The 27,648-nt window shown below is 41.1% G+C and overlaps 1 protein-coding gene and 1 long non-coding RNA gene across 6 annotated transcripts in view; one reads left to right on the forward strand and one right to left on the reverse strand.

Annotated features, from left to right (window-relative positions):
- ITGB6 (integrin subunit beta 6) overlaps nt 1-27,648 on the forward strand; it is a 149,622-nt gene that overhangs the window by 109,674 nt on the left and 12,300 nt on the right. For all 5 annotated transcript variants that reach the window (XM_055572441.1, XM_055572440.1, XM_055572443.1 and 2 more), the window contains 5 exons: nt 7,005-7,139; nt 7,586-8,003; nt 15,229-15,451; nt 18,596-18,693; nt 25,427-25,546. In XM_055572441.1, coding sequence (XP_055428416.1) covers nt 7,005-7,139; nt 7,586-8,003; nt 15,229-15,451; nt 18,596-18,693; nt 25,427-25,546 — 994 coding nt within the window. The remainder of the gene's footprint in view (nt 1-7,004; nt 7,140-7,585; nt 8,004-15,228; nt 15,452-18,595; nt 18,694-25,426; nt 25,547-27,648) is intronic.
- Nucleotides 906-27,581, reverse strand: LOC129646385 (uncharacterized). Its single transcript, XR_008711897.1, has 5 exons — nt 26,805-27,581; nt 26,051-26,208; nt 11,387-11,498; nt 10,485-10,593; nt 906-1,317 (listed from the first exon to the last, which is right to left on the reverse strand). It is a non-coding gene; the product is annotated as an uncharacterized LOC129646385 (long non-coding RNA).

A 27,648-nucleotide genomic window follows, 5' to 3' on the forward strand; every position in this document is an offset into this window, starting at 1 on the left:
CTGAGGACAGAATTCTTCCCTTAAAATAAGATCCATACCTACAGGGTTGCTAGGTTTTCTCTCTTTGTCTCCATTTCATAACCCAATCAACAGTGGGTGGCCTGTTGCCAACTCTTTTTATTTTGGTTCCTAAATATCACTATCAGCCCCTCTTTTGCTTTTCCTTACAAAGAAACACACATACACACACAAAGATGAAGTTCTACATTAGGACAGGAATGAAAAAAATAACATTTTATAAAGCAGTAAAGCTCTCGTATTTGCTCCAAATGTCAGTTGCATAATAACAAATGAATAAAATGCTAATGTTTGATGTTTCAAAATTACAAATAAGTGATACATATGCACTGTATAACAATACTTAACATATACAGAACCAGTGTTCCCTGACATTTCAGAATCATCTGGAAGGTTTTTTTAAAATAGGTGTGTCTAGATTCCTTTCACAAATGTCTTAGGATAACTTTAAGGGGAGGAAGAGCAACATATTTTAAGAAACTCCCCACCCCAGTTTTTTTTTACTTCACCCCACCAATTTTGAGACTCTAACAGGGAAAAGCAAGGTATTTTTTCTCAAAGACATGTTCTCAAAGAATAAAACACAGATGGTTCATTAAAGTTATGAGATGAGGGTGTTTTTAATTCATATCCTCAGAAACTTCAGTTTTATTAGCTCACATCAAAAATTAATCACCATGTTAGTTCATGCTTGCAATTCTTCCAGACAGGAAAGCTTGTCAACAAAATACTATAAAAACCTTTCTCCCTCTCAAGCAGTAAAGTGTTAATGTGTAGACTCAAATAAAATCACGTGGCAAATCTTCACTGTTAGAACATGCTCAATTTTCTTTAATTCAGGACTCTCAAAAATGCTGGCTACTAGCATCTTCACAGGAGGTAAGCAAATTATAAAACAGTGAATTGTCAAAAATATTTCCCTTCCCATCTGACCCACCCTGTCCGGGCCCCTACTTGCTCTGCAGAGTTTGTCTCACTTTATGTCCCCAGTCACATAACTTACACAGTAGTTGAAATCAAGACATCAAACATTTGAAGTGAATCTTGTGTCTTTATTTTAGTGTCTCAAAATTATGAAGTGTCTATTATTCTTAAATCAAACACTCTTGCTCTGGAGTTATGGTTGAAACTCGATGAGTCACTACGAGGCATGCAGCAAATCTTGGCACTAGTCCACCTTGTTTTTCTATTGTGTAATTTTTAAACGTATCCAAAAAGGACATGACTGAGCAACTGAACCGAACTGAAATGAAAAGGACTTTAAAACATGGGGACCCATGGACTGGATTTCTTCCCAACCTAGAAAAAGAGAGAGAAGGAAAGAGACCATACTGAGAGAAAACACAAAACACTTCTAACTTGTAGTGGGGCAGGGGCAAACAATTTGTGTTTATAATTAGCGACTATAAACTTCAGCTCAGTATTTTACACGGACATTAAAAAAAATAATAAAACAAACCTTAAATACCAGATGTGTATTCATCTGGCCATCATTTATTACTCTCTTTCCTTCTCTAATCACGTAATAAAACTGTTGAAATATTAATACTCCCAGGGGTAAGCGCCCCGGTTGGCATTTAAGTTCTGGAAGAGAAGTGACTTGTTTTGTTTTGTCTAGCTCATAGTAGATGCTGAATAAATGAGTGAATGAAAAGATGAAACCTACAGACATATATTTATCTCCTTACTTTGGCAAATTCATATTAAAATATTCCTGGTGAAATCTGCAATAGGATGTATTATATCAATGCTGAGATTTCCTTCATTTTGGTTAGATTATGTTACTCACTACCCCTAACTGCTGTAATCTACAGACTTCCAGGGTATATCCCTCATTTCTCATTTAGTTCACTGTGCCTCTATCTCCAGTGCTACTCCTATCTTATCTTTTGATGATTTCAGCCCGTATATATATATGGTCCTTCCCATATCCTGGGCTCTCAGTTTCTTGAACTCTGATTCTGAAATGACCTTGTTCCCTTCCCACTTAATTACTTCTTCAAATCTTCACTCTTTTGTCATACCTTAAACCTTATCTTTGCCGATAAACACCTAGAACTGGACATGGAACAACAGACTGGTTCCAAATAGGAAAAAGAGTACATCAAGACTGTATATTGTCACCCTGCTTATTTAACTTATATGCAGAGTACATCATGAGAAACACTGGGCTGGAAGAAGCACAAGCTGGAATCAAGATTGCCGGGAGAAATCTCAATAACCTCAGATATGCAGATGACACCACCCTTATGGCAGAAAGTGAAGAGGAACTCAAAAGCCTCTTGATGAAAGTGAAAGAGGAGAATGAAAAAGTTGTCTTAAAGCTCAATATTCAGAAAACGAAGATCATGGCATCTGGTCCCATCACTTCATGGGAAATAGATGGGGAAACAGTGGAAACAGTGTCAGATTTTATTTTTGGGGGCTCCAAAATCACTGCAGATGGTGACTACAGCCATGAAATTGAAAGACACTCCTGGGAAGGAAAGTTATGACCAACCTAGATAGCATATTCAAAAGCAGAGATATTACTTTGCCAACAAAGGTCCATCTAGTCAAGTCTATGGTTTTTCCAGTGGTCATGTATGGATGTGAGAGTTGGACTGTGAAGAAAGCTGAGTGCCGAAGAATTGATGCTTTTGAACTGTGGTGTTGGAGAAGACTGTTGAGAGTCCCTTGGACTGCAAGGAGATCCAACCAGTCCATTCTGAAGGAGATCAGCCCTGGGATTTCTTTGGAAGGAATGATGCTAAAGCTGAAACTGCAGTACTTTGGCCACCTCATGTGAAGAGTTGACTCATTGGAAAAGACTCTGCTGCTGGGAAGGATTGGGGGCAGGAGGAAAAGGGGACGACAGAGGATGAGATGGCTGGATGGCATCACTGACTCAATGGACGTGAGTCTGAGTGGACTCCGGGAGTTGGTGATGGACAGGGAGGCCTGGCGTGCTGCGATTCATGGGGTCACAAAGAGTCGGACACGACTGAGCGACTGAACTGAACTGAATATCAATTGTGTGCAATCAATTGTCCACTCACCATTTCTAATCTTTTCACCTTATTCTTGCTAATTCCCCTAATGTATTTTCCAGCCCCACTAGGATCTCTGATTAATTGACCATATCTTCTCTGTACAGTTCCTCATCCCCCTATGTCTTCTCTCACCTGGTTCTCCAGTTTAAATTCAATCATTCTGGCCACTCCTTAGGTATACTCTCAACTTCCCTGAACCTTATTGCTCTTTTGAGGTTTTTGGCCAACTGTAGTCCTGGTGAAATCCAGTCACCCTGCACAGCTGAATGGAAGTGGGAAAAACATACAATCATGCTACCTGGTCTCACTTTAAATTCATGATCACGGTCCTCAAGCAGGCCCTCCATGCTGCCTGGAAACCAGGATATGTTTCTATTAAATATCCAAATGGAGGTATCTAGGAGTCAGTTCGGAGAAGGCAATGGCACCCCACTCCAGTACTCTTGCCTGGAGAGTCCCATGGACCGAGGAGCCTGTGGGCTGCAGTCCATGGGGTCACTAAGAGTCGGACACGACTGAGTGACTTCACTTTCACTTTTCACTTTCATGCATTGGAGAAGGCAATGGCAACCCACTCCAGTGTTCTTGCCTGGAGAATTCCAGGGATGGGGGAGCCTGGTGGGCTTCCATCTATGGGGTCACACAGAGTCAGGAGTCAGTTGATATGTTAGTCCAGGTTATTCAGCAGAATAAGCTGGACTTTCCCAAACACACTTCACCAATAGTTTTCTCCTCCTCAACTAATGGTAATTCCATTCTTCACATTGCTAGAGACAAAATTCTTGAAATGATCCTGACTCCTCTCTTTCTCTTACACTTTACATTTAATCCATCAGGAAATCTTGTGGACTCTACCCTCAGATTTATTTAGAATTTGGTCCAATCTCTGTCATCCTGGTTGCAGCCATCCTCCTCAGTCACCTGAATTATTGCAAAATTTCCTAAATGCTATGTCCTGTTTCCACTTCTGTTTTCCTGCATCCTGCTTTCAACAAAACAGCTAGAATTTTCATTAAAAATATTAACTCCTATCACTTTTCTCTGTGCATGCCTGCATGCGTGCCAAGTCGCTTCAGTTGTGTGTCTGACTCTGTGTGACCCCATGGACTCACCAGGCTCCTCTGTCCATGGAATTCTCCAGGCAAGAACACTGGAGTGGGTTGCCACATCCTTCTCCAGGGGATCTTTCTGACTCAGGGATCAAACTTGCCTCTCTTACATCTCCTGCACTGGCAGGCAGGTTATCATCACCCTTCTATAGGTAACCCCAATTGTTTTCTCATTTACGTAGAGTAAAAGTTGAAGTCTTTATAACATTCCATGAGTACCCTACCAGGTCTGGTCCCCTCCACCCATTACCTCTGAACTCACCTCTGTTAACTCTAACTCTCTGCTCTAGTACAGTAACTGCCCTCCTTGCTGTTCTGCTTCCAGACATCATCCTGTCTTTGCGCCTTCACACTGGCTGCACCCTCTTCCTGAAACACATTTTCTCACATAAATATGCATGGCTAATTTTCTCTCACTTTCTTGAAACATCACCTTCTTAACAAATCCCACCCTGACCACTTTTAAAAGATCACAGCCTATACCCCCTGCGCACACTCTCTTAATCTTCATTATCCCACCCTAACTTTTTCCTGTAGCATTTATTACCTTCCGGCGCTACATAATTTTCTCATATATTGTGTGGTTTCCTTTCTGTCCTCCCACACTGGAGTATAAACTCAGACAAGGGCTTGGCTATTTTAGAGGTTTTATAGAACAGTGTCCAGTACATAGTGGCCACTCAATTAGTATTTTCTGAGTGAATAAATTGGAAATGTAACTAGCTAAGATAAAACAGATTTGCAGGGTTCATTTTAATGCTAAATTGGCAGAATTTGAAATCTTAAGACATGATGTGAATAATCTTTAGGGCTGAGAAATGACACTTTAATCTCTGACAAAGACTACATTCTTAAAAAGTCGGCCTGTGTCAGTCAGTGGAAGGAGTGATCATGTGGAACAAATAACAAAGCAGGGAAGAGGAGTGACTTAGAATTTACAGTAAGCAACTTAGAATTACAAGGAAGGCGGGGTCCTCTTAACATGCAGTTGACAAATTATACCTCAGGAAAGTTTGAATCTGAATATGCCTTTAAAATTCTATCAATGGAATGTGCATAGAAACTCATCCTTTTAGAGGAGGTATGACTTAATTCGTAATATTTTACAATTTGTTTTTATTCTGTTTTTAAAAAATAATTTAGTTTTGTCCCCCAAATACAGACTTCTCTTTTACAAAAGAAAGAGGAATCCTTTAACTTTTATCTAGTCCTCTCCTTTACCTTTGTATCAACAATTCCATTCCTCATCATGCCTCAGGCAGGGGTGAATGCAGCCACATGCCAGCTTCCTTGATTCAAATTTTCCTATCCTCTCCTCTAGCCTGTCCTGCACACACCTTCCAGACAGCCTCCCTGCAGTGGTATTTTCAGTAAATCAGGCCCCTGTTTAAAAGCTTCAGGAAATGCTTCCCACAGGTCTTAACTCATCTCTCCAAACTACAGGGCTTTCTGTGGTCGGGTATCTCCCCAGACAGCTGGGGTATCTCCCCAGACAGCTTGGGCTGAGCCCCTCTTGTCTCCATTCTGAACCACTCCTGACACAGAGTTTTCTCTTTTCTGGCCCCCTCACCTGAAATACCATTGTCATCCCCTCCAGCAATCTAAATCCAACAGCCATTAAGGTCCAGTCTTCTAATACTTTAGCCTTCACTGACTATACTCTTTTCTGAAGTCTCCCAAACCCTTATGTATTACACATTTTCTTTTTGTCCTAATTTAATGCTACACTGACTGACACTATATGCTAACTGCTTCACTTGATTGCATCTTATTTTTTTCAGCAAGATGATCATCTTGATGGCAGAAATCCTATCTTATACTCATTCCCCCAGAACTGGCTCTATACTAAATGTACAAAAGGGACTCTATAAATTCGTATTGATTTCAAGGCACATTTTCTCTCACATTTTAGCATCTCTAACACTAGGATGCATTTTGATTAGTCATATCTTACCGATGCTTCAGTAGAATGAAAGTCGCGATGTAGTGTTCACTGCCTGCACATGTATAACTGGGCAGTAATTGAATGTGTTGTTGCCACTTCAATTCATTATGTGCCCTGTTGGTACTATAAGTGTTGAGGACAATCACAATTTTAAAATATCTTCCAAGTGTTCACTATGATTTAATATTGAAAAGGTATTATCTATGTGGAAATGTACCAAAACAGAATAACAGGGGAGCAAATACTGATATCAGCAAAGCAAGTATTCATTGTTGGAGGAATGATCTGTATTCCTTTCAGAGTAAAAACCAGCTGCTTTATGGGACCTAAAAAATGATGATACTTAGGAGACAGGTAAAGGAAGCTATTGTTTTTTGTTTTTTGTTTTTTTAATTTTATTTTATTTTTAAACTTTACATAACTGTATTAGATTTGCCAAATATCGTTATATTTTGCTACTGAGATATAAGCAAAAGATTTGCCTTTTATATGCCATGCTTGGACTATAATTCATAAGACTGGACTATATCCAGTCCTTGCAATTCAGGACTAGAGAAATTTGCTAAACCCTCAAGATGAATAAAATAATTTTTAAATCAATGATGAACTGACAGGTTTAATTCATATGTAGGGCTGAACAATCTCGAAGTATTTTGTCATAGTTTATTTGTCATAAAATAATGGTGAATCTTGTAATAGATGGCATCTTAGATTTGATAAAATATGCTTGTGTGTGTGTATGTATTACTTGCTTTCTTGCTTGATTGGTGATCTGGTAAATTTCTTTTAGACCAAATTTAATTTTATTCATTTGTTGTTTAATGAACATGATCACAGATTCTTCTCTTCGGGCTCTATTTTTTGGTTGTGATCTTGTTCAACTCTTTGTCTCATCTAAAGGAATTGCGGTCTGAGGTGGAGCTGGAAGTGTTAGGAGACACGGAAGGACTAAACCTGTCATTCACAGCCATCTGTAACACTGGGATCCCCTTTCCACACCAAAAGAAATGCTCTCACATGAAGGTGGGAGACACAGTAAGTAGAGATCAATAGATCATCTGAAAAGTCATTCAGATGATCTGTCAGAAGTTACCTTAGTGCACTAAAGCTGGACTTTTCCTTTCAAGAATTTCAAAAGCGATTTTCAAAGATTTCCTAATAAATGCTTTCGGGAAAGCTGATCCCCATGGGCTCTGTATACTCCAGTGCATTTTGATGGCTTGTTGCTCTTGCTGTTTAGTCACTAAGTCATATGTGACTCTTTTGTGACCCCGTGGACTGTAGCCCACCAGGTTCCTCTGTCCATGGGCTTGCCTGGCAAGAATACTGGAGTGGGTTGCCATTTCTTTCTCCAGGGGATCTTCCTGACCCAGGGATTGAGCCCACATCTCTTGCATTAGCAGGCAGATTCTTTGCCACTGAGCCACGAGGGGAGATCATTTTGGCGATTAGAAGAAGATAATTAGTATTTTCTTTTCCAGGCTTCATTCAACGTGACTGTGAGTTTACCAAACTGTGAGAGAAGGAGCAGGCACATTATCCTAAAGCCCGTGGGGCTGGGGGATGCTTTGGAAATCCTCGTCAGCCCGGAATGTAGCTGTGACTGCCAGAAAGAAGTGGAGGTGAACAGCTCCAAGTGCAACAAGGGCAATGGTTCCTTCCAGTGCGGGGTGTGTGCCTGCAACCCCGGCCACATGGGTCACCACTGCGAGTGCGGGGAGGACACGCTGAGCACCGAGTCCTGCAAAGAGGCCCCAGAGCTCCCCTCGTGCAGTGGGAGAGGCGACTGCTACTGCGGCCAGTGTGTCTGCCACCTGTCCCCCTACGGAAACATTTACGGGCCTTACTGCCAGTGTGACAACTTCTCCTGCGTGAGACACAAGGGGCTGCTCTGTGGAGGTAGGCTATGTCCAAATCCACCTTCCTGGGAGACCGTGCAGGTGTCAAGGAGGAGCTTTGCATCCTTGGTCCCTGCCACAGCCGCCTGGACTTACTAGGTGCTCAATGAATGTTTGCTGATCAACTGAATGTGTTCACCTTTAGACTGATCTTCAGTTATTTTTTTCTGGCTCTGACATTCCCTAGGGGTGAGATCTCTGCGAACTGAACTTACATCTCTATTATTATTTCCCTGGGGCTAAAAGATTGGTTCTTTTTGGTTAGTACTCAGATGCCACAAAACTGCATGTAATCAAATTCCATTATCTTCCAGGCCCTTCTAGTTCAGGCTCCTTGTACGTGACCCAACTCTTAAATGCCTATTACTTTGGGAAGATAAGAAGCCAAGCTGCTTAAGGGACACACAGCAAAGGACAAGGGACACAGAAGTACTAAATGGTCTTTCAGGACCTTTGTTCACACCACACACGTGTTATGTGATATACTAGGTTAGACACTGGGTATAATAAGCTCATTGGGACTTCCCAGGTGGTGCTAGTGGTAAAGAGCCTGCCTGCCAATGCAGGAGACATAAGAGACACAGGTTCAATCCCTGGGTTGGGAAGAGCCCCTGGAGGAACGCATGGCAATCCACTCCAGTATTCTTGCCTGGAGAATCCCATGAACAGAGAAGCCTGGTGGGCTACAGTCCATAGGGTTGCAAAGAGTTGGACACGACTGAAGCAGCTTGGCACGCAGGCATGCATAATAAGATGAATAAGGACATATGTGAAGAAGGCTATGGAAAGGGTAAAAATAAAAAATTGCTTGAATTTTTTGAGATTGAGAAAAACTAAATAGCAGAAAAATTTACATTCTAGTATCCTTTCTAGATGTGAAATCACTGCAGTTTAAGAATATATTACCTATTAAATGACTATGATAAAATCATTGAGAGATACACATATATAGTTAAGTACAGTCTAGTCAGACAAGAATTACAAATGTGTTTATATACTTTTAAATGATACAGATTTGTGTTACAATTTAAACAGTAACTGACTGCTGAATTTAAGCCCTCAGATCTTTTTTTTTTTCCCCACAGTGTATGAGCAGATAGCTTTTCAAAACAGAAAGCCTTTACCTTTAGAGAAAACCAAGCAAGTTATGTTTTTCAACCACAGTGTCAGGAACATATAAAAGAGACTGATTTTCAGAAGAAAAGGCCCGAGAAAAGAAGCCTCAGAGAATCCCAAGCTCTTTGAAAACCATCTGATACCCTTAGAAGTGCACCTCCGTTTCATTTCTTGGCTTCTGCTACTGCAACAGATTCCTCTGAGGCTGCCTTCTTTCTTTCCCCTTGGAGAGTGGAAAGTTTAGGGTCTGTCCAGACTGAGACACATTTCTCGCCCCTTTCATTCAAAGGTGTTTTTCCTTATCTAATGGGTGTGTTTCCAAACCCACATTGGTCCTCTTTTCACAAGATACAGACAGAACACAGCCTGAAGCCAGAGACCATCACCACATCTCAGAAAGAATCTATTCAGCAGAACCTTAGATTGCAGTTCTAATAGAAATCTTTAATAAAATATGTGCTCAAGAGGTTTGAAATTGCCTTTAAAAAAAAAATCTGAAATGTAATCAAATACAGTATAACAGCAATACTGACCCCACCTATATTTTACCCTTTAAATCTGAAGTCAAAGAGATAGGCTGTAGAAATCCTGGATTGTGTTCAACAACACAGTTCGTCCCAGTGTTTGATGGTCTTTCATTTCATTTTATGTCATGCGTGCAGACAGATATAAATTCAAAGAGTCAATTTGATCTGTCCATTTGTAGTTCAGACAGTCAGACAATACTGCCTCTTTTTGTATCAGATACAGTGATCACTAAATAAATTCTATATAGAAAATACAATTATTTCTGCAATTGGACTCAGAAAACTTTACCAATGCCCTTTTCCTTCATCTATTGGAGTACTCCCCCATCCTCAACCATGACTGCTTCTCAAAAGCAATTTTGTGTTTAGTAACATCTCAAATGATGTCACTCTGTAACTTTCTCTTTTAAAAGTATAATCAAGTACAAAAAGGTACAAAAGTAAATGAATAGTTTTGGCCTTAATCACCTAACTATTCTTAGCTCTAAATTCAAGAAAGAGTAATGGAATATGTACTGCGTGCGTGGCATTGTGCTTAGTGTGGGGGTAAAACTGACCCTGGCCTGTGAACACACGTGCTCTTGATGCTGTTGTTTCCAAAGCAGCCTGACTATACTACAGCCTCGCTTCTCATGTGTGCGTGTGCATGCTAAGTTGCTTCAGTCATGTCTGACTCTTTGCAATCCCATGGACTGTAGCCCAGCAGGCTCCTCTGTCCATGGGATTCTCCAGATAAGAATGCTGGACTGAATTGCCATTTCCTCCTCTAGGGGATCTTTCCAACCCAGGGATTGGGTCTACATCTCCTAGTCTTCTGCATTAGCAGCTGGGTTCTTTACCACTAGAGCCAGCTGGGAAGCCCCCACTTCTCAAGTAGACTCTGCAACGTGTTGCTTTTCCAAAGGGCTATTATCGTGATGTTCTTCCCGTGCACCTTCTTCCATCCATCTGTAAGATATAAGGCTCCACTGATTTTTTTTTTCCCTTGCCCAAATTCCATTAGTCTTTAAAATTTTGATTCTAAGAAACTGGACAAACAGCATTATAGAAAAAACTTCCTACCATTGTGCTCTTAGTTATCAGTCAATGGCATTCCAGAAAGATCTATCTGTATCAAAAGAGCCTAATAATTTTTCCTTGATCTTTGATTATCATCTTGTTTCTACATGAAGTCATTATAAAGCTATCGTTGTATGAACAGGTACCTTAGATAAGTAGTTGTTTGTGGATATCAATTAACAACTTTTGGGACTCAGTTAATGGTTCTGAAGTCCCAAAGAATGGAGAGTTTCTAAATTCTGCAAGGAGCTCTTAGAAGGGTTTTCTAAAATGTCTGCCAAGTAATGGAGTGATATACTTGGGCATTCTCAAAGCCTTTCAAAATGCTCATTTCATTTGACAATATTTATACACTATATGTATTTTTCAGAATAAACTGTAATATAGAAATCTCTCCGTATCATGAAAGTAAGTTTCCCCCTTTGATAAGAAATAAACAAAAAGCCATTGAAGTTTAGATGATAGTTTACATATAAAGAGTAAATGAATGGTTTTGGCCTAAATCAACCAACTATTCTTAGCTTTAAATTAATTAGTTCAATTATGAATTAAATAGGTTATGAAATGCAGTATTAATGTCATGGATCCAGATAAATTTCAACTCATCTTTCATTAGAAAAGTGTATGTCATTTTGTCTCTCTCCCTACATATGTGTACACACACATACACACACAAACATACCAGGAGCAGTCAGAATCTGGCTTCAAAATCCTTGTGGTTTATCATTTGTTCTGGGATTACTTATTCCATGTCTCTTAAGGCCATATCATGAAGACAGAAAAGTAACCACCTACTGGACCAAAGTTTACAAGAGAAAAATCAGAATCCTTCTTTTTGCAATGAATATGGCAGCATCTCCAAAAAATGGAAACCTGCCTCACTTGGGATTTTTTTCACATCTGTTTGGTTTTCAGTATAATTACAGGAGTTTTAATACTGCTGGATAATTTTGCTGTCAAATTCTTCCTACTGGATAGTATTTAGGAACCATAATAACTTACGTTTATGTACTGCTTGTGTTTCCCAGGTGGCACTAGTGGTAAAGAACCCAACTGCCAGTGCAGCAAACGTGAGAGATGTGGGTTCAATCCCTGGGTTGGGAGGATCCCCTGAAGGAGGGCATGGCAACCCACTCCAGTGTTCTTGCCTGGAGAATCCCGTGGACAGAGGAACCTGCCAGGCTGCAGTCCAGTGGGTCACAGAGAGTTGGACACCACTGAAGTGACTTAGCACAGCACAGCACAGCGCACACTGCTTATTTATGGGCCAGGCACTGTTCTAAACACTGTTATGTATTATCTTAGGAAATCTTCATAACAGTCCTATGCAGTAATGCTATTAATAATGCCTCCTTACCAATGAGGAAACGGAGGCACAGAGGGGTTGAGTAACTTCCCCAACTCTGCCCAGACCAGAAGTACCAGAGCCAGGATCCAGACCTGTGCTACCAGCGTCTATGTCCGTGCACTCACACGCTATGTACTCATGCGCCACCACCACGCCCATGTGTCTTTGGAATGTTGCCAAGGAGCAAAACTTGAGAGGCAATAACTGGGGCACACTTCTTTTTCTGAAGAAAAGTATGTTACAGAATTTGCAAGTAAGAGTTGCTTGTTTGGATCATCAAATGCCAGTTTAGGATCTTGGGCAGGATACGCAACAAAAAATACTATGCAAGAACACACGGGCCCATTACCTGAAACACTTTATTTACCATTTTGTAGTAGTTCATGCTCCAGTACTCTTGCCTGGGAAATCCCATGGATGGAGGAGCCTGGTAGGCTACAGTCCATGGGGTCGAGAAGAGTCGGACACGACTGAGCGACTTCACTTTCACTTTTCACTTTTCACTTTCATGCACTGGAGAAGGAAATGGCAACCCACTCCAGTATTCTTGCCTGGAGAATCCCAGGGATGGAGGAACCTGGTGGGCTGCCATCTATGGGGTCGTCGCACAAAGTCGGACACGACTGACGTGACTTAACAGCAGCAGCAGTAGTTCATACACTCCTCTGGCCAGCTCTTCAGGAGCCCTTCTTACCTCTCTCGCTCTTCTATGAGGATGTCTGGTTACATTATAAATGTTGATACTCTCCAGGGACTTACTCACTCTAATCTGCTTGCCCCAGATAATCTCATCCCCATCAGCTTCAACTGCCATTTATCCCTGGTGGATTACAAACCCCAAACTTCAGGGCTGTATATATGTATCCAACCACCCACAGGTCTTTCAAACTCCACAGAACCAAAAATGAACTTATTGTCTTCCCTATCCTAAGCTTCTCTTCCCCCTCTCCTTCAGAACAATCTATTCACTTAAAAATTAAAAACTTTCTATGCCAGGCGTTGGGGATAAGGCACCACAAGAGTAACTTCCATTCGAGGGCAGTAAAAAGATGCCCCATCCAGCTAGCAGCCCAGTCTGGTCATTTGAAGAATTTCATCCTCTCTCTCCCTCCCCCTCTTCCCTGGGCATCTCATGCCTTGAATTTCATCCCCTTTCCTCTCCAAGCTCACAGACACTTCTCAGGACTCATAGCTTCTTATCTCTATTGCTGGGAGAAAAATAATATATAAACACATGCACACAGTTGATCCTTGAACAACACAGGTTTGAAGTGCACGAGTCCACTTATATGCAGATTTTTTCAATAAATATATTGGACATATTTTTAGAGATTTGCAACAATTTGAAAATATTCACAGATGAACTATGTAGCCTCTTTGTGACCTCATGGACTGTAGCTTACCAGGCTCCTCCGTCCGTGGGATTTTCCAGGCAATAGTACTGGAGTGGGTTGCCATTTCCTTTTCCAGGGGGTCTTCCCGACCCAGGGATCGAACCCGGGTCTCCTGCATTGCAGACAGACGCTTTACCCTCTGAGCTATCAGGAAAGTCTCCAGATATAGCCAGACAGAGATACCAAAAAAGAAAATTTACATATGTTGTGAATGCATAAAGTGTATATAGATATTGCTCTATTCTTACACAGGCATAAAGTAAGTGATATTTAATGTAAAATTAATAATGTGTTAGTTTTCTTACTGTTTGATAACTTTGCTTTCAAAGCATTATATTACTGTCTAGTATGCTTCTCTCCTAATTGGAGAAACTGCATATCAGCCTACTATTAAAGGTAAGTGGTTTTTAAGAAAAGGGAAATATGTTTGTAATATGAATATGTCCATAATGCTATAGCCATTAATATTTTAACAATTCATTCATTGGTGTATAGGTTAGGCTACTCTGAAGCAATGATACTAATCACACTGGGCTGCCATAAAGTAATCATATAATTGTTTATTCATTATCAATGCATAAATAGCTATATCTGTAAATAAACATGAATTTCTTTTTCACAGTATCTTTTCATTTTTGATATCTAGTGTTAATAATTTGCCTAATATCTATAGTATTATAAGATGATTTTGATGTAGGTACTGCCAGATGATTCATCTAGTAAATTTACAGTATCGATAAATACAGTTAGTCGCTCAGGGGTGTCCAACTCTTTGCGACCCCATGGACTGTAGCCTGCCAAGCTCCTCGGTCCATGGGGATTCTCCAGGCAAGAATACTGGAGTGGGTTGCCATGCCCTCCTCCAGGGGATCTTCCCAACCCAGGGATAGAACCCAAGTCTCCTGCATTGCATGAAGATTCTTTACCATCTGAGCTACTAGGGAAGCCCAAGAATACTGGAGTGGGTAGCCTATCCCTTCTCCAGGGTATCTTCCCAACCCAAGAATCAAACCAGAGTCTCCTGTATTGCAGGCGGATTCTCTACCAGCTGAGCTACCAGGGAAGCCCTGTGTAGCAAACAAAATATGTGTTGATTAACTGTTTATGTTATCAGTAAGGTTTCCAGTCAACAAGAAGCTGTTAGTAATTAAGTTTGGGGGAAGTTAAAAGTTATTCTCAGACTTTGGACTAAGGGGAGACGTAAGAGTAGGGGGCGGTGCCCCAACCCATGGATTGATGAAGGGCCAACTGTATATATACATACACATAATCACACACACACACATCAAGTAGCTAACTATAGGCTTCTAGATTATCTCATTTCATGCACATGTGCTCAGTTGTGTTGGACTGTTTGTGACCCAATGGCCCACCAGGCTCCTCAGTCCATGGGATTCTCCAGGCAAGAATACTAGAGTGGGTTGCAGTTTTCTTCTCCAGAAGATCTTCCCAACCCAGGGATTGAATCCTCATCTCTTGAGTCTCTTGTATTGGCAGGCAGATTCTTTACCACTGTGCCACCTGGGAAGCCAGCCCATAAATTCTATTTGATATAACATCAGGCAACCTAGTTGATCTTCAGTTAAGAGACCAAGTCAATAAATACACACCATTAGCAAAACACACTCCTATCTACACTCCTTCCCACCCCCGCACAGCACTCACTTTTTTCCCTTTTTTTCCTTCAGTCTTTTTGATGGTGTTTAAAGGCAAAGAAAAGAGATGGTCCACAAAATCCAGAAGTGGTTTTAGCCCTAAGAAAGCCAGAACTTTGTTTTGCAGATAACGGCGAGTGTGACTGTGGCGAGTGCGTGTGCAGGAGCGGCTGGACAGGCGAGTACTGTAACTGCACCGCCAGCACCGACCCCTGTGTCTCCGAAGACGGGATCCTCTGCAGCGGCCGAGGGGACTGTGTGTGCGGCAAGTGCATCTGCACGAATCCTGGAGCCTCGGGACCCACCTGTGAACGTTGTCCCACCTGCGGCGATCCCTGCAACTCTAAACGGTAATGTATCTACCATCTACAAAAATGTCTCTTTGTCCCTAGGTTTCATGATGATCAAAGTTATAACAACATTTTATAAACTCAGACCTCAGACTATTCTTGCTGGCTTTGGTCCCCAAGCATCCATTAAAACACACAAACCCAAAGGGCCCCTGTGATCATCAGCCTGGAACATCAGCCTCTCCATTATCTCCCAGTGCTGATTATCCAGGATCACAAAGTCACATTTCTATGAGAGCCTATCGAGGAAGCTAAGCTGAGGTCCCACACTGATAACATCAGACAGCCTCTCCCTTACAATACCAGCCACACATCAGGAGTGCCCTGGGGAGGGGAGGGGGGGGTACTGACACTCACTTTCAGTACTTTTTACAGGGAAACAGAGGAGCTTCTTATCGAGTTTATAGCCTGATCTTACTGATTCATTCCTATCTACAGACTCAAAAAGGCAAAGAAGCAGAAAGATGATCTTGGCTCTCAATTCCTCCCCTCTTTCTTACCAATCATGCTCTTTGGCAACTTTCTTTGGTTGCCATTCTACAGAGCTATTGTGAATTACACTTTCTTTCTTTTTATTATCAAACAACAACAAAAAGCAATCATTTTTTTTTCCAGTAAAAAAAAAAAATTCTTCTTAGCTTGGCAGCTAACTTCTTAATGAAAAATTGAGGTCAAGAAAAGCAGATCTCCAAACTGGCTGTGTTATGACATTGCAGGTTTAATGTATTATACAGCAAACGTCCTTCAGCAGTTCAGATTTTCATTAACTTTGGTACCCACAATGGGGACATGTGCATATCCAATGTGAACAAAGAAAATCAATATTACCAATATTCACTCAGTGTTTACTCACTATTCAAGTGTCAAAATCTCCCTATCACTGTGCCTGAACAGATGCCAAGAGAAGCCTGGGCACAAAGTTAGGCTTGTGTATGTGCATGCTAAGTTGCTTCGATCGTGTCCGACTTTGTGAGGCCCTAAGGACTTCAGCCTGCCAGACTCCTCTGTCCATGGGATTTTCCAGGCAAGGATACTGGAGTGGGTTGCCATGCCCTCCTCCAGGGGATCTTCCCAAACCAGGGATCGAACCTGTGTCGCTTACGTCTAACCTGCATTTGCAGGCGGGTTCTTTACCACTAGCACACCACCTGGGAAGCCCAAAGTTAGGCTTACTTGAATACGATTTAATATTAAACGTTATTTGAAAGTATTTCTTCCATTATTTTTCTATTTTATCTTCTCTGTAAACCTGATTTAATCTCTTTTGAAAAAAAATTTTATTTAACTATAGTTGATTTACAATATTGTGTTAGTTTTAGGTGTTCAGCTTCAGAGTCTCTTCCATTATAGGTTATTATAAGATATTGAATATAGTTCCATGTACTATACAGTAAGTTCTTGTTTATTTTATATATAGTGCTATGTGCACGTTAATTTCAACTTCCTCATTTATCCCCACCCTCTCCCCTTTCCCCTTTGGTAACCAGAAGTTTGTTTGTTTGTTTCATCAGACATGTTTCAATCTTAGATCTGGTTTATAAGGTATGAAATTAATGGCCAAAGTAGTTTGAATTTGAGGAATTGAGTAGAGTGATCCACTTGGTATTTGTTAGTTTTGAGGTGAATCCATTCTTCTATTTATTCTTTCATGCACTTATTTATCAAATAGGTGTTAAATACCTACTTACAGGCCAAAACCATGTCAAGTCATAGACATATAGTGAGAGTGAAACAGCTATAGTTCCTGCTGTCACAGGTGCTAAGCATCTACTGGCAAAGACAGAACATTTAAAAAGTAATTATAATGCTATCAGGGCTGACAGTCATAATAGGGGATAAAGAGGGAACAATAGAATTCTCTGGCAGGAGATAAAGCTACCAGGCTAGCTTGGGCAGCCATCAATGGGGTACACAAAGAGATAGAGGTTTTAAAGCTTCCACAATCTTCAGCAGCCCCCTACAAAACCACCCCAAGTAAGTATATAACCTTGATAAGTGCAGTGTGCTTGCCGTGCAAAGGCAACTTCCAGATAAGATTCCTATCCCCACTCCACAGCGAGTGCTGCTCCTAAGACCCTCCAGCAGAGGAATTCAGAGGCTTCCACTGCAAGGGAACTGATAAGAGCTAGGAAAGCTTGCCTAAGGAAGGGCGGTTTCAGCTGAGATGTGATAAGGCGTGAGTGGGAATGGGGAGTGTTTCCAGTGCTTAGAAGAGCATACCTTTCCTGGGCCAGAGTAAGAGAGAGGCAGTATGATGAATGCCCACAGTAAGAAAACTTCTGCAGCTTTGGATTACCCCAAACACTATCTGTTTGTAAAGTGATTTTCAGCACAAGGTTAATTCAGAATCTAAGTTTTACTTTTGCTGTATAGCCATCACTAGAGTAGCTTAATTCCTGGGTTATGTTCTTGGAAATACACTTTTAAATAAGTAGCAATCCTTTATTTAAAAATCTGCATTAATGAGGATCCACGCTGTAATCCTCAGCTTTTGAAAATACTCTTATCAAGGTTTGAACTCATTCAAAAGAGTTACAGAAAAGTGAATCTTTGAAATAGTCATTCATGACATATGAGAATTTTTGGAATTCTGTTAAAATACAGACCATTTCTGTTAAGAAATTCACACTTTATCTAGTCTCTAATCTTATTTTAGCAGCATAAACCCTTCCCAGGAAAATGTCTAATGAAAATATAGCTAAATTAAATACCAAAATAATTGGGATTTTTTTGGGGGGGGAATTTTTTTTTTAATCTAACCAATCAGAAGCGATCATTAAAGATAATGAGGATAGTAGCTATTATCAAGGCTGGCTCGCTGCTGCTGCTGCTGCTAAGTCGCTTCAGTCATGTCCGACTCTGTGCAACCCCATAGATGGCAGCCCACCAGCCTCCGCCGTCCCTGGGATTCTCCAGGCAAGAACACTGGAGTAGGGAGCACTGATTACTGAGAGGAATTCAGACTAAAGCAGTTTCCTCTTGGATATCACCCAACCATCTTTTTGAAAGTAACAAAACACAATGTTCTCTCTGAGACATTTCTATAGCTGGAATTACAGTAACAGCATGAAAACAATATCCCAACTGCATATCCATTTTTACACCATCACAAAACTGATTAACTCTATTGAATAATGTTCACAGGAGCTGCATTGAATGCTACCTGTCTGCAGATGGCCAGGCCCAAGAAGAATGTGTTGACAAATGCAAACTAGCTGGTGCGACCATCAATGAAGAAGAAGGTTCTACTTGTCTTATATTGCTTTCCTTTCCTTTGCACAGTTTTAGAGAGGCGGAAACTCTGTGGAGGGCTTTTCAGTAGCTCAAGCTCATTTGTACCGGGGGGTTAGTTCACTCGCATTCATTTTTAAGAGTAAATGCATTCCAGAAGGCTAAAGACTTGATGCTTTGGGATACAAGCAATTTAAAGTCCTGGCTTTTCTGTTTGACTTAGCTCTGTTGGCAGATTCATCTCTGCTAAACTCATGCAGCTGGAGAGAATTCCAGAATGCTGTAAATTTTTTTTGAATTAGAAAAGAGGAAAATTGAAGAAAGAGCAAAATATTAGCCCCCTAACTTGAAATCATCCTCTGCCGTCTGCCTGCCTTATTTCACGATAGGAAGAAGTGAGGTGTAGTGGGTTTCTTGACAGCAGCACTCAGGCATCCAGCAGTTTCTGGTTAGTGGCCATTTTTCCTCCCCTTCCCTCAATGTTTTTACTCCCAACTTTCCAAATATGGATATTACATCGTCATCTTTTTTTTCTAATTGAAGTACAGTTGCTCTACAATATTGTGTTATTTTCTACTGTACAATGAAATGAATCAGCCGTGTGTAAACATATATCCCCGCCATGTCACGGACCTCCCTCCCACCCTGCCCCCTCACATGGTCATCAGTAATCCCCTGTGCCCTCAGTCCCAAACTCCAACAAAGGCCTGTTACCTTTAGGAGGTGCTTGCTTAGTACCTCAGTTATGTCCCACTCTTTATGACCCTATGGACTGCAGCCCATCAGGCTCCTCTGGCCATGGGATTTCCTAGGTGAGAATACCGGAGTGGGTTGCCATTTCCTCCTCCTGGGGAACTTCCCGACCCAGGAACTGAACCTGCATCTCTTGCATCTCCTGCATTGGCAGGCAGATTCTTTACCACTGTGCCACCTGGGAAGCCTTGTTACCTTTAACTGCTAAGTAAACTCTGCTCTTGCTTCTGTCTGCCATTTTTAAAGACTTACTTAAAATCAGATTCCTTCTAATGGCAAAAGGTTATCTCAGATATGTAAATAGGTTGTATTTTAGCTGAGAAAGCATTTAAAAAATAATCTGTGATCTTTAAAACAAAACTGATGACTGCCCCTCCTAAAGGGACTGTCTGGGGGGATTTGTTTTTCCATCATCACAAACCTGCCATGAGGTAGGAACTGCTGCTCAGGTAGGAACCTTGCTCTGCACGCCTTAGAGGTGCAACTCCAGTGTATTTTGGGTGGAGTGAAATACCCAAGATGATAATTTATGACAATCTAGCATATGCATCTTGAATAATGAAACTAGAATACAGAAATTAATCCATTTCCAAAGTGATATGTTAGTGATATTTCTATTGAAAATTACCAACATTTGTTTTAAAACTGAGGTTTCTGACTGTGCACAGTTAAATAACCCTATATGGAGGGGTGGGATTAGTGCTCATGAAACCCCTTGCCTGTACGTTTCTGGTACCTTAAGATAAATATGCCAAATAGCCATAAATTGGACAAGATGGTATGTACCTTACACTAATACCGAAGACGAGATGTGGTAAAAGCACCGAGTAAGATGGCGCTTGTGGCCTGTCCACATTAGTAACAAGTCCACAATCTCAGCATATCCTTCTGGCTTCATTTCACAGCAAACAGTTGGTATACTTACCATGTGTTTCCAAGAAATGACTAAAAATTGCAGAAAATGCCCTGAAAATGACTGGAACCAAATTAACTAACAGCATGGGACATCCAATGTGCTGAGGGGGGAAAAGAAATCAACCTTGGAAACACATAAATCACAAATAGGGAATGTACACATACAGTTTTCTGAGTATAGTTAGTGTTAGTTGCTCAACCATGTCTGACTCTTTGAGACCCCATGGATGGTAGCCTGCCAAACTCCTCTGTCCATGGGATTTTCCAGGCAAGGATACTGGAGTGGGTTGCCATTTCCTTCTCCAGGGAATCTTCATGACCCAGAGATCAAACCTGGGTCTCCCACATCATGGGCAAATTCTTTACCATCTGAGCCACCAGGGAAATGCTTTTCTGAGTATAGATGATCCTAAATGCTTGGATTTGAGAGGAAGATTATATTCTCAAGTAGCCTATAAATTGTTTCATTATTCTTATGGTGTAATTGACTAAATTATCTTCAAAATAGGGGAATACAACTATTTCTAATGCAGAAATCAAAGTGATTGGTTTAATAATACCATTTAAAGCAGTAATTGTGATGAATTTGAAAGAAAAAATATCTTTGTCAGCCTGAGAATTTAAAAGTCACTCTTCTAAGGGGTGTTGTTGTTCTTGTTGTTATTAAGTCGCTAAGTCCTATCCAACTCTGTGGCCCCATGGACTGTAGCCTGCCAGGTTCCTCTGTCCATGGGATTTTCCAGGCAAGAGTACTGGAGTGGGTTGCCATTTTCTGCTCCAAAGGATCTTCCTGATCCGGGGATCGAAACTATGTCTCTTGTGTCTCCTGCATTGGCAGGTAGATTCTTTTACCACGAGTGCCACAAGCGTGTGTATCTTCTAATGGGCCTTTTAAATAAGTCCTGTTTCAAATTACTCACCCAGTCATGTTATTGATCACATCATCTTGAAATTATCACTGCATATTTGCTCTTCCATGGGATCTTTTACCAGCTCATCCTTCCCCTCACAAGGACATGAAGAGTAAAGTAAGCATAAACTTCATAATCTAAATAAATTATTCCTCATATGTGCTATGATGACTTGTGTGAGTATTTCTAAGGCCATGTGGCTTAACTTTTATATTCCTTTTTACTGAAATAGAAGTCTTGAATTTACCCCAACATTCATGTACTCAGAGCATTGTTACTCAAAGTATGTTCCATGGAACCCTAGTTCTGAAAATGTCACACGAACAAAAGCACCAATAGTCATATGAATTTTGCAAATGCGAAGTTAAGCTTTTTGTTTGCTTTGTAAGACTGAGATCTGTCATGTACATTAAACTAAATGTGAATTGTGAAGCTTCAGGTGAGGCAAAAGGAAAAATTAGAGTAAGGAGGGATTCCCAAACTTATCTGACCCCAGAGCCCTTTTTTTTTCCTTCCTGGGAAACTGTTTTCTCTGAGAAGTACTGTCTATCCCCCAAAGGGAAGGTCTCAAATACATGGTTATCTTGAGTCAATGGTGCAGAAAGTTTATATTTTCCGCATCCTTCCTAGACCTTCCCAGACCCCGGCCTCTTCACCTCCTTTCTCACATTTCTTCCTTTTCTATGTATGATTTCATGGACTGCCTGAGATCTTATTTTCATTCTATTATTCTAAACCAGTGCTGCCAGCACTCATACAAGAGGGTAAAACAGAAAGGCCCATTTCTAATGAACAACAGAAGAAAACCTTAGCAGCTAATTATGCAAATCTCCAGCCCAAGCTGGACCTTTTCACTGCACATTCAATAATGCCATTTTAATACCCAAACACTACAAAACAGGCAAAATCTAGAGTCATAACAGTCATGAAAAGGAGTGGTGAAGTAATTAAAGCAAGAAGGGAGTCATGACTCAAAGGTCATGTTAGCAGTTCCATTAAAACTTTAAAAATCCTGGCCAAGTAAATTAAGCCTCCCTGTGCTTCGGTGTAGCTATTTAAGAGGAAATAAAAAAGCAGGATTAATATTACTGAAAGCAGTATTATAAGCTGTCCACATATTTTCTACCTGAGAATAAAATGTTCCATTAAGTAAGTTTTAGAAGAGCAGGGCGGGTGTGCACTGTCATGGCAAAGCAGGAAGGGAAGGACAAAAACACTCCAACAAGAAAAAGCATATTCCATAAGATTCCATGAGTCCTAGCTAACTGGAACAGTTTGGTAGGAGAATGGTGGAGGTCATCTGAAAATGACCCAAGTATGAATTATATATGTAGTGTTGTTGCTGTCAAACACATGAAATAACACAGATTTCACTAATCAAGTGTTGCCTGGAGGTGCCCAAACCTCTTCATCAGAATCACCTCTTTAAAGATACTATTAACAATTCATGAATATGCAAGCTCCTGTCCACGGACTTCTCAAATCAGAATAGCCAGGGTGAGTCCCTGGAATCCATCATTTCAAAACTCCTAGGTGATTTCCGTGTGGGCATGCTAAGTCACATGAGTCGTGTCTGATTCTCCAGGCAAAAATACTGGAGTGGGTTGCCATGCTCTCCTCCAAAGGATCTTCTGGATCCAGGTATTGAACCTGTGTCTCCTATGTCTCCTGCTTTGGCAGGTGGGTTCTTTACCACTAGTGCTGCCTGGGAAACCTCCCAGATGATTTAGATTATGGTAAACAGTTGGGAATGACCAGATGAGAATAATTTGTAATTAGATTTCATAATATTCCTATGTAAATAAGACGCTTGTAATGGATTTGAAGGGGCTTCCCAGGTGGCTCAGTGGTAAAGAATCCACCTGCCAATGCAGGATATACAGGTTTGATCTCTAAATGGGGAAGATCCCCTTGAGAAGGAAGTAGCCACCCACTCCAGTATTCTTGCCTGGAAAATTCCATGGACAGAGGGGCCTGGAGGGCTACAGTCCATCGGGACGCAAAACAGACACAACTTAGTGACTAAACAACAGCAACAAATGGATTCAGAAACAGTTTGTTCACTTAAATTTATCCTCTGAAATCTTATTAATAATGCTAAAGGCTTCCCTGATAGCTCAGTTGGTAAAGAATCCACCTGCAATGCAGGAGATCCGGTTTGATTTCTGGGTGGGGAAGATCCTCTGGAGAAGGGATAGGCTACCCACTCCAGTATTCTTGGGCTTCCCTTGTGACTCAGCTGGTAAAGAATCCACCTGCAATGTGGGAGACTTGGGTTCGACCCCTGGGTTGGGAAGATACCCTGAGGAAGGGAAAGGCTACCCACTCCAGTATTCTGGCCTGGAGAATTCCATGAACTGTATAGTCCACTGGGGTTGCAAAGAGCTGGACATGACTGAGCAACTTTCACTTTCAAATGTTTTAGTAGTCTCAGTTGTTATGGATAATACAGGCATGCTTCTTATAAGACTTTGGCATGAGGTATTTAATTTTATAAATTAAAGGCAAAAAAAATTTCTGTCTTTCTATGGCTATGGCATTGTGAAACCAAAAACAGATTATTGTTTAATTTTTCTTCATTAGAGTCAGAGGAATATAGCTAGATTTTGTTTTATTGAAAAAAATTTTATGTTGAAGCTAATGAGAAAAGTTACAGATCTAACAAGACTACGTCCAAGATTATCAGAGACAATCCCAGTTTTAGATTCTGACCCATTGCATCGTAAGACACTCACTTTGGATCATATGGACTCCCCTGATAGCTCAGTTGGTAAATAATTTGCCTGCAATGCAGGAGACCCCTAGTTGGATTCCTGGGTAGGGAAGATCCACTGGAGAAGGGATAGGCTACCCACTCCAGTATTCTTGGGCTTCCCTTGTGGCTCACTTGGTAAAGAATCCGCCTGCAATGTGGTAGACCTGGGTTGGGAAGATCCCCTGGAGAAGAGAAAGGCTACCCACTCCAGTATTCTGGCCCCGAGAATTCCATAAACTGTATAGTCTATGGGGTCGCAAAGAGCTGGACACAACTGAGCGACTTTCACTTGGATCATATGTCTTAAAATTTTAAGATAAGAGCAAACAGTCATTCTATTTACAGGTTTACAAAAAAAAAAAAGTGTAACAGTATCATTAAAAAGTCTCTAACTTAGAGGAAAACTTTAAGTAAGTTTTTTTTTAATTAGAAAAATCTTACATAATTTTGGCATAGGTGCCAGACCACTAAAATGTCTGATACATAGTATTAACATTATTGACCATTTTACTGTATTATCAATTTCTGTAATGACATTCATTCTCTGGTTCTTGAATAACCTCAAATTTTTTTTTTTAATTGAGAAAAGGGCTATATGAGTGGTAGGCCAATGGGTGTTATGTGTGTATTTGTGTTAAATTGTTTCAGTCGTGTCCAATTCTTTGCAACTGTATGGACTGTAGCTAGCTAGGCTCCTCTGTCAATGGGATCCTCCAGGCAAGAATACTGGAGTAGGTTGCCATTTCCTTCTCCAGGGGATCTTCCCAACCCAGGGATCAAACCCACATTTCTTAAGTCTCCTGACTGGCAGGCAAGTTCTTTACCACCAGTGCCACCAGGGCACCCTCGTCTCCTTTTATTCTGGGATTTACCTTTATCCTGTTGGTCCCCATGCTATATAGCACTTCAATCTCTGTTAAGTCGTACTGATTCACATTTACTGTTGTGAGCATACATGGCCAGCGATCTGACTAGGACATTGTGGAAAAGACCCCTTTAGAAATACCACTATGTCTGAACTGTGTAGTCTCTCTCTGAAATGTAACCTAGGCTTCTTCCCAGTACTCTGAGCCAAAGAAACCATATGGCTTCCTCACTGCCGTCATCTGAGCCATCCTATTCCCAATACAGTACCTGCCTTGAAGCACAGCACTCCACTGAATTGTGCGCCTATCAGACTGATGGGTGCATTTGATGGTCAGTCCTGATTGACCACACCTGGAACTGTTCTTCTGGAACAGGAGTAGAAATTAAACCCTCAGTGGGTGGAGGAAAATCCTGTCTTTTCTATTCCTATTCTGCAATGTTGGAAATTCCTATTTGCATAATAAAACTCAATACTACTTTGCTTTAAAAAAAAACATCTTTTGGAAACTCATTTAACCTAATGAATGACTTCTTTATCTGCAGATTTCTCAAAGGATAGCTCTGTTTCCTGTTCTCTGCAAGGAGAAAATGAATGCCTTATTACATTCCTACTTACTACAGATAATGAAGGGAAAACCGTCATTCACAGCATCAACGAGAAAGGTGGGTGGCTTGCCTTCCTTGTCAGTGATAAGAGATACTACATGGGAAAGGAGAAAACAACCAGAAAGATACTCTGGGTAGCTTGCCAGGAAAGACATTTCCAAATTTTTGATTTCCCAATGACTGAAAGATACCTATTGAAAGGTTTGGTATGTTCCAATGTCTCTTATTAAGACCAAATACAAGAGAAGGGTGTTCCAATCCAAAAAGGTGGCTGATGAATTGTAGAAAGGTGGACCAATTAATGTCAGTGAAAGGTATGGTTTTAGGAAAGACTAACAGGGAAGAGGAATACAACAGTCTAAGAGAACAAGCTTTGAATCAGGCAAACCCTGGGCTCAGATCCTGCTCCACCACTTCATTGACGATTTGGAAGATACTTGCTCTGCATGTCTCTATTTCCTCATCTGTAAAATGGGAAAAACAACAGTACTTTCTTCTAAGGGTTGAGTCAAGGATTAAGTGGAAAAAATGCATGTAAAACATTTCTAGTTAATAACTTACCCAATGGGTCATTAAATGACAGCTGAGTCAGAAAAGGCAAGACAAAGAAGGAAGGAAGTAATCTCTAAAGGAAGTCAGAGTCTATTGCTTCGTATGCGTTTTCCTCCATACCAATTCATGGAGTCAGCTTCATTTTCAGTGAAGGGGAGAGAGAGAAGCTTATAGCCAGGAGAGAAGAAAATAGTGAGAAAAGCACATTTGTTGAGATGTTCTTAAGTTTTAGTGAGTTTCACCTGGGGAGCTTGTTAGACTGCCTGTGTCCTAAGACAGCAGGCCAGATATGGCCTGGGACTCTGCATTTTAACACTTCTCCAGGCGACTCTATACAGCTGGCTTCTAGACCTCTTCTGGGTGACTCTAACCCTCACAGGCCTGTCTGCCTGCTTAGATCCGCACAGGTGCCTCACCTTTTCTGTCTTCAGTTATATGATGTGCCCCAAAACCTTTGCAGTAGAAACGACAGCTGCGTGAACTCAGACCTCTCTGGCTCTTGTCATCAGCCTCCTCCCCTTTCCCGCAAAAGCCTGGAGCCCAACTTCTGGCCCAGAAAATAGCAGCAAGGCAGGCTAGAAGGCCGAGGTGTTTTGTTGTGTGTGCTGGTCTATCAATGGGCTGACAAAGCGTTAAGTCCTGAATGTGAACCCAAGAGTACCAAACTGCCATCACTTAAGAGTGTGAAAAGCAATGACACCATTATCAAGAAGTAAGTCCAAAACACTATGAACTTAGCAAGAAAACAAGATTAGAAAAGTACCACATTGCAGTGCTAAGGGTCAGGGAGAGGTAGAGGTCAGCACAATGCAAGATACAAGTGTCTGAGGGTGACCTTGCTGCTCAGATGGGCAGAGCACTCCTGGAGACTTGCTCTTGAATAGCTCCCATGAATCAGCTTCTTTGAAATGCATACTTATTGTCTACGGCCATACCACCCTGAACACACCCGATCTCGTCTGAAATGCGTACATAAAGGGCACTGTAGAGGCCATTAGTTAAGGAAATTTAAGGTGATTCCTGCTGTACCAAGAAGAAATACTTTATAGTACAAACACCTGCCTCCTCATTATCTGTTTTCTAAAGCAAATTCTTTACCTCCACCCCTGCTCTCTGTGACCATGGTAATGGCTTTAACTAGTTCTCCTGAAATCAAAGCCGCTCCTTATACTGTTAACTCCATTGGAAAAGCAAGTTTCAAACAAAAATGAAACTTTCCAGAATAGATTCTGTCTTTAATAGGTTTTATATCTAGTTGATTTCTTTCTTTTTTTTTTCTCTTGTGAAACTTGCCTTTGGTTGCTAAATGCTTCCTCATTACTGAACTGTTGGGTTTTTCTTCTTTTGTCCACACAATAGGAGTGGTACATCAACATGCCATCTTTCAGAGAAGCCCTCAGCTGCCCTGATGTCTTTTTATTAAGGCTTTTTATTCCCCCTCTGCTTTTGTAGCAGGAAAAAGTGAGGGGGAAATGACCTCCCTAAGGTTTAACAGGAGTCCCCTGACAGCTTGAAGGATGCTCTTTCCTGGTAAATGTTCCCAGATAGATCAGAGCTTCTGGGGGCCCTGGAGTCTGTTGTCCCCTCTCACAACTTTAAGACCAGAG

The sequence above is a fragment of the Bubalus kerabau genome, chromosome 3 (assembly GCF_029407905.1).
Source record: "Bubalus kerabau isolate K-KA32 ecotype Philippines breed swamp buffalo chromosome 3, PCC_UOA_SB_1v2, whole genome shotgun sequence".
NCBI lineage: Eukaryota > Metazoa > Chordata > Mammalia > Artiodactyla > Bovidae > Bubalus > Bubalus kerabau.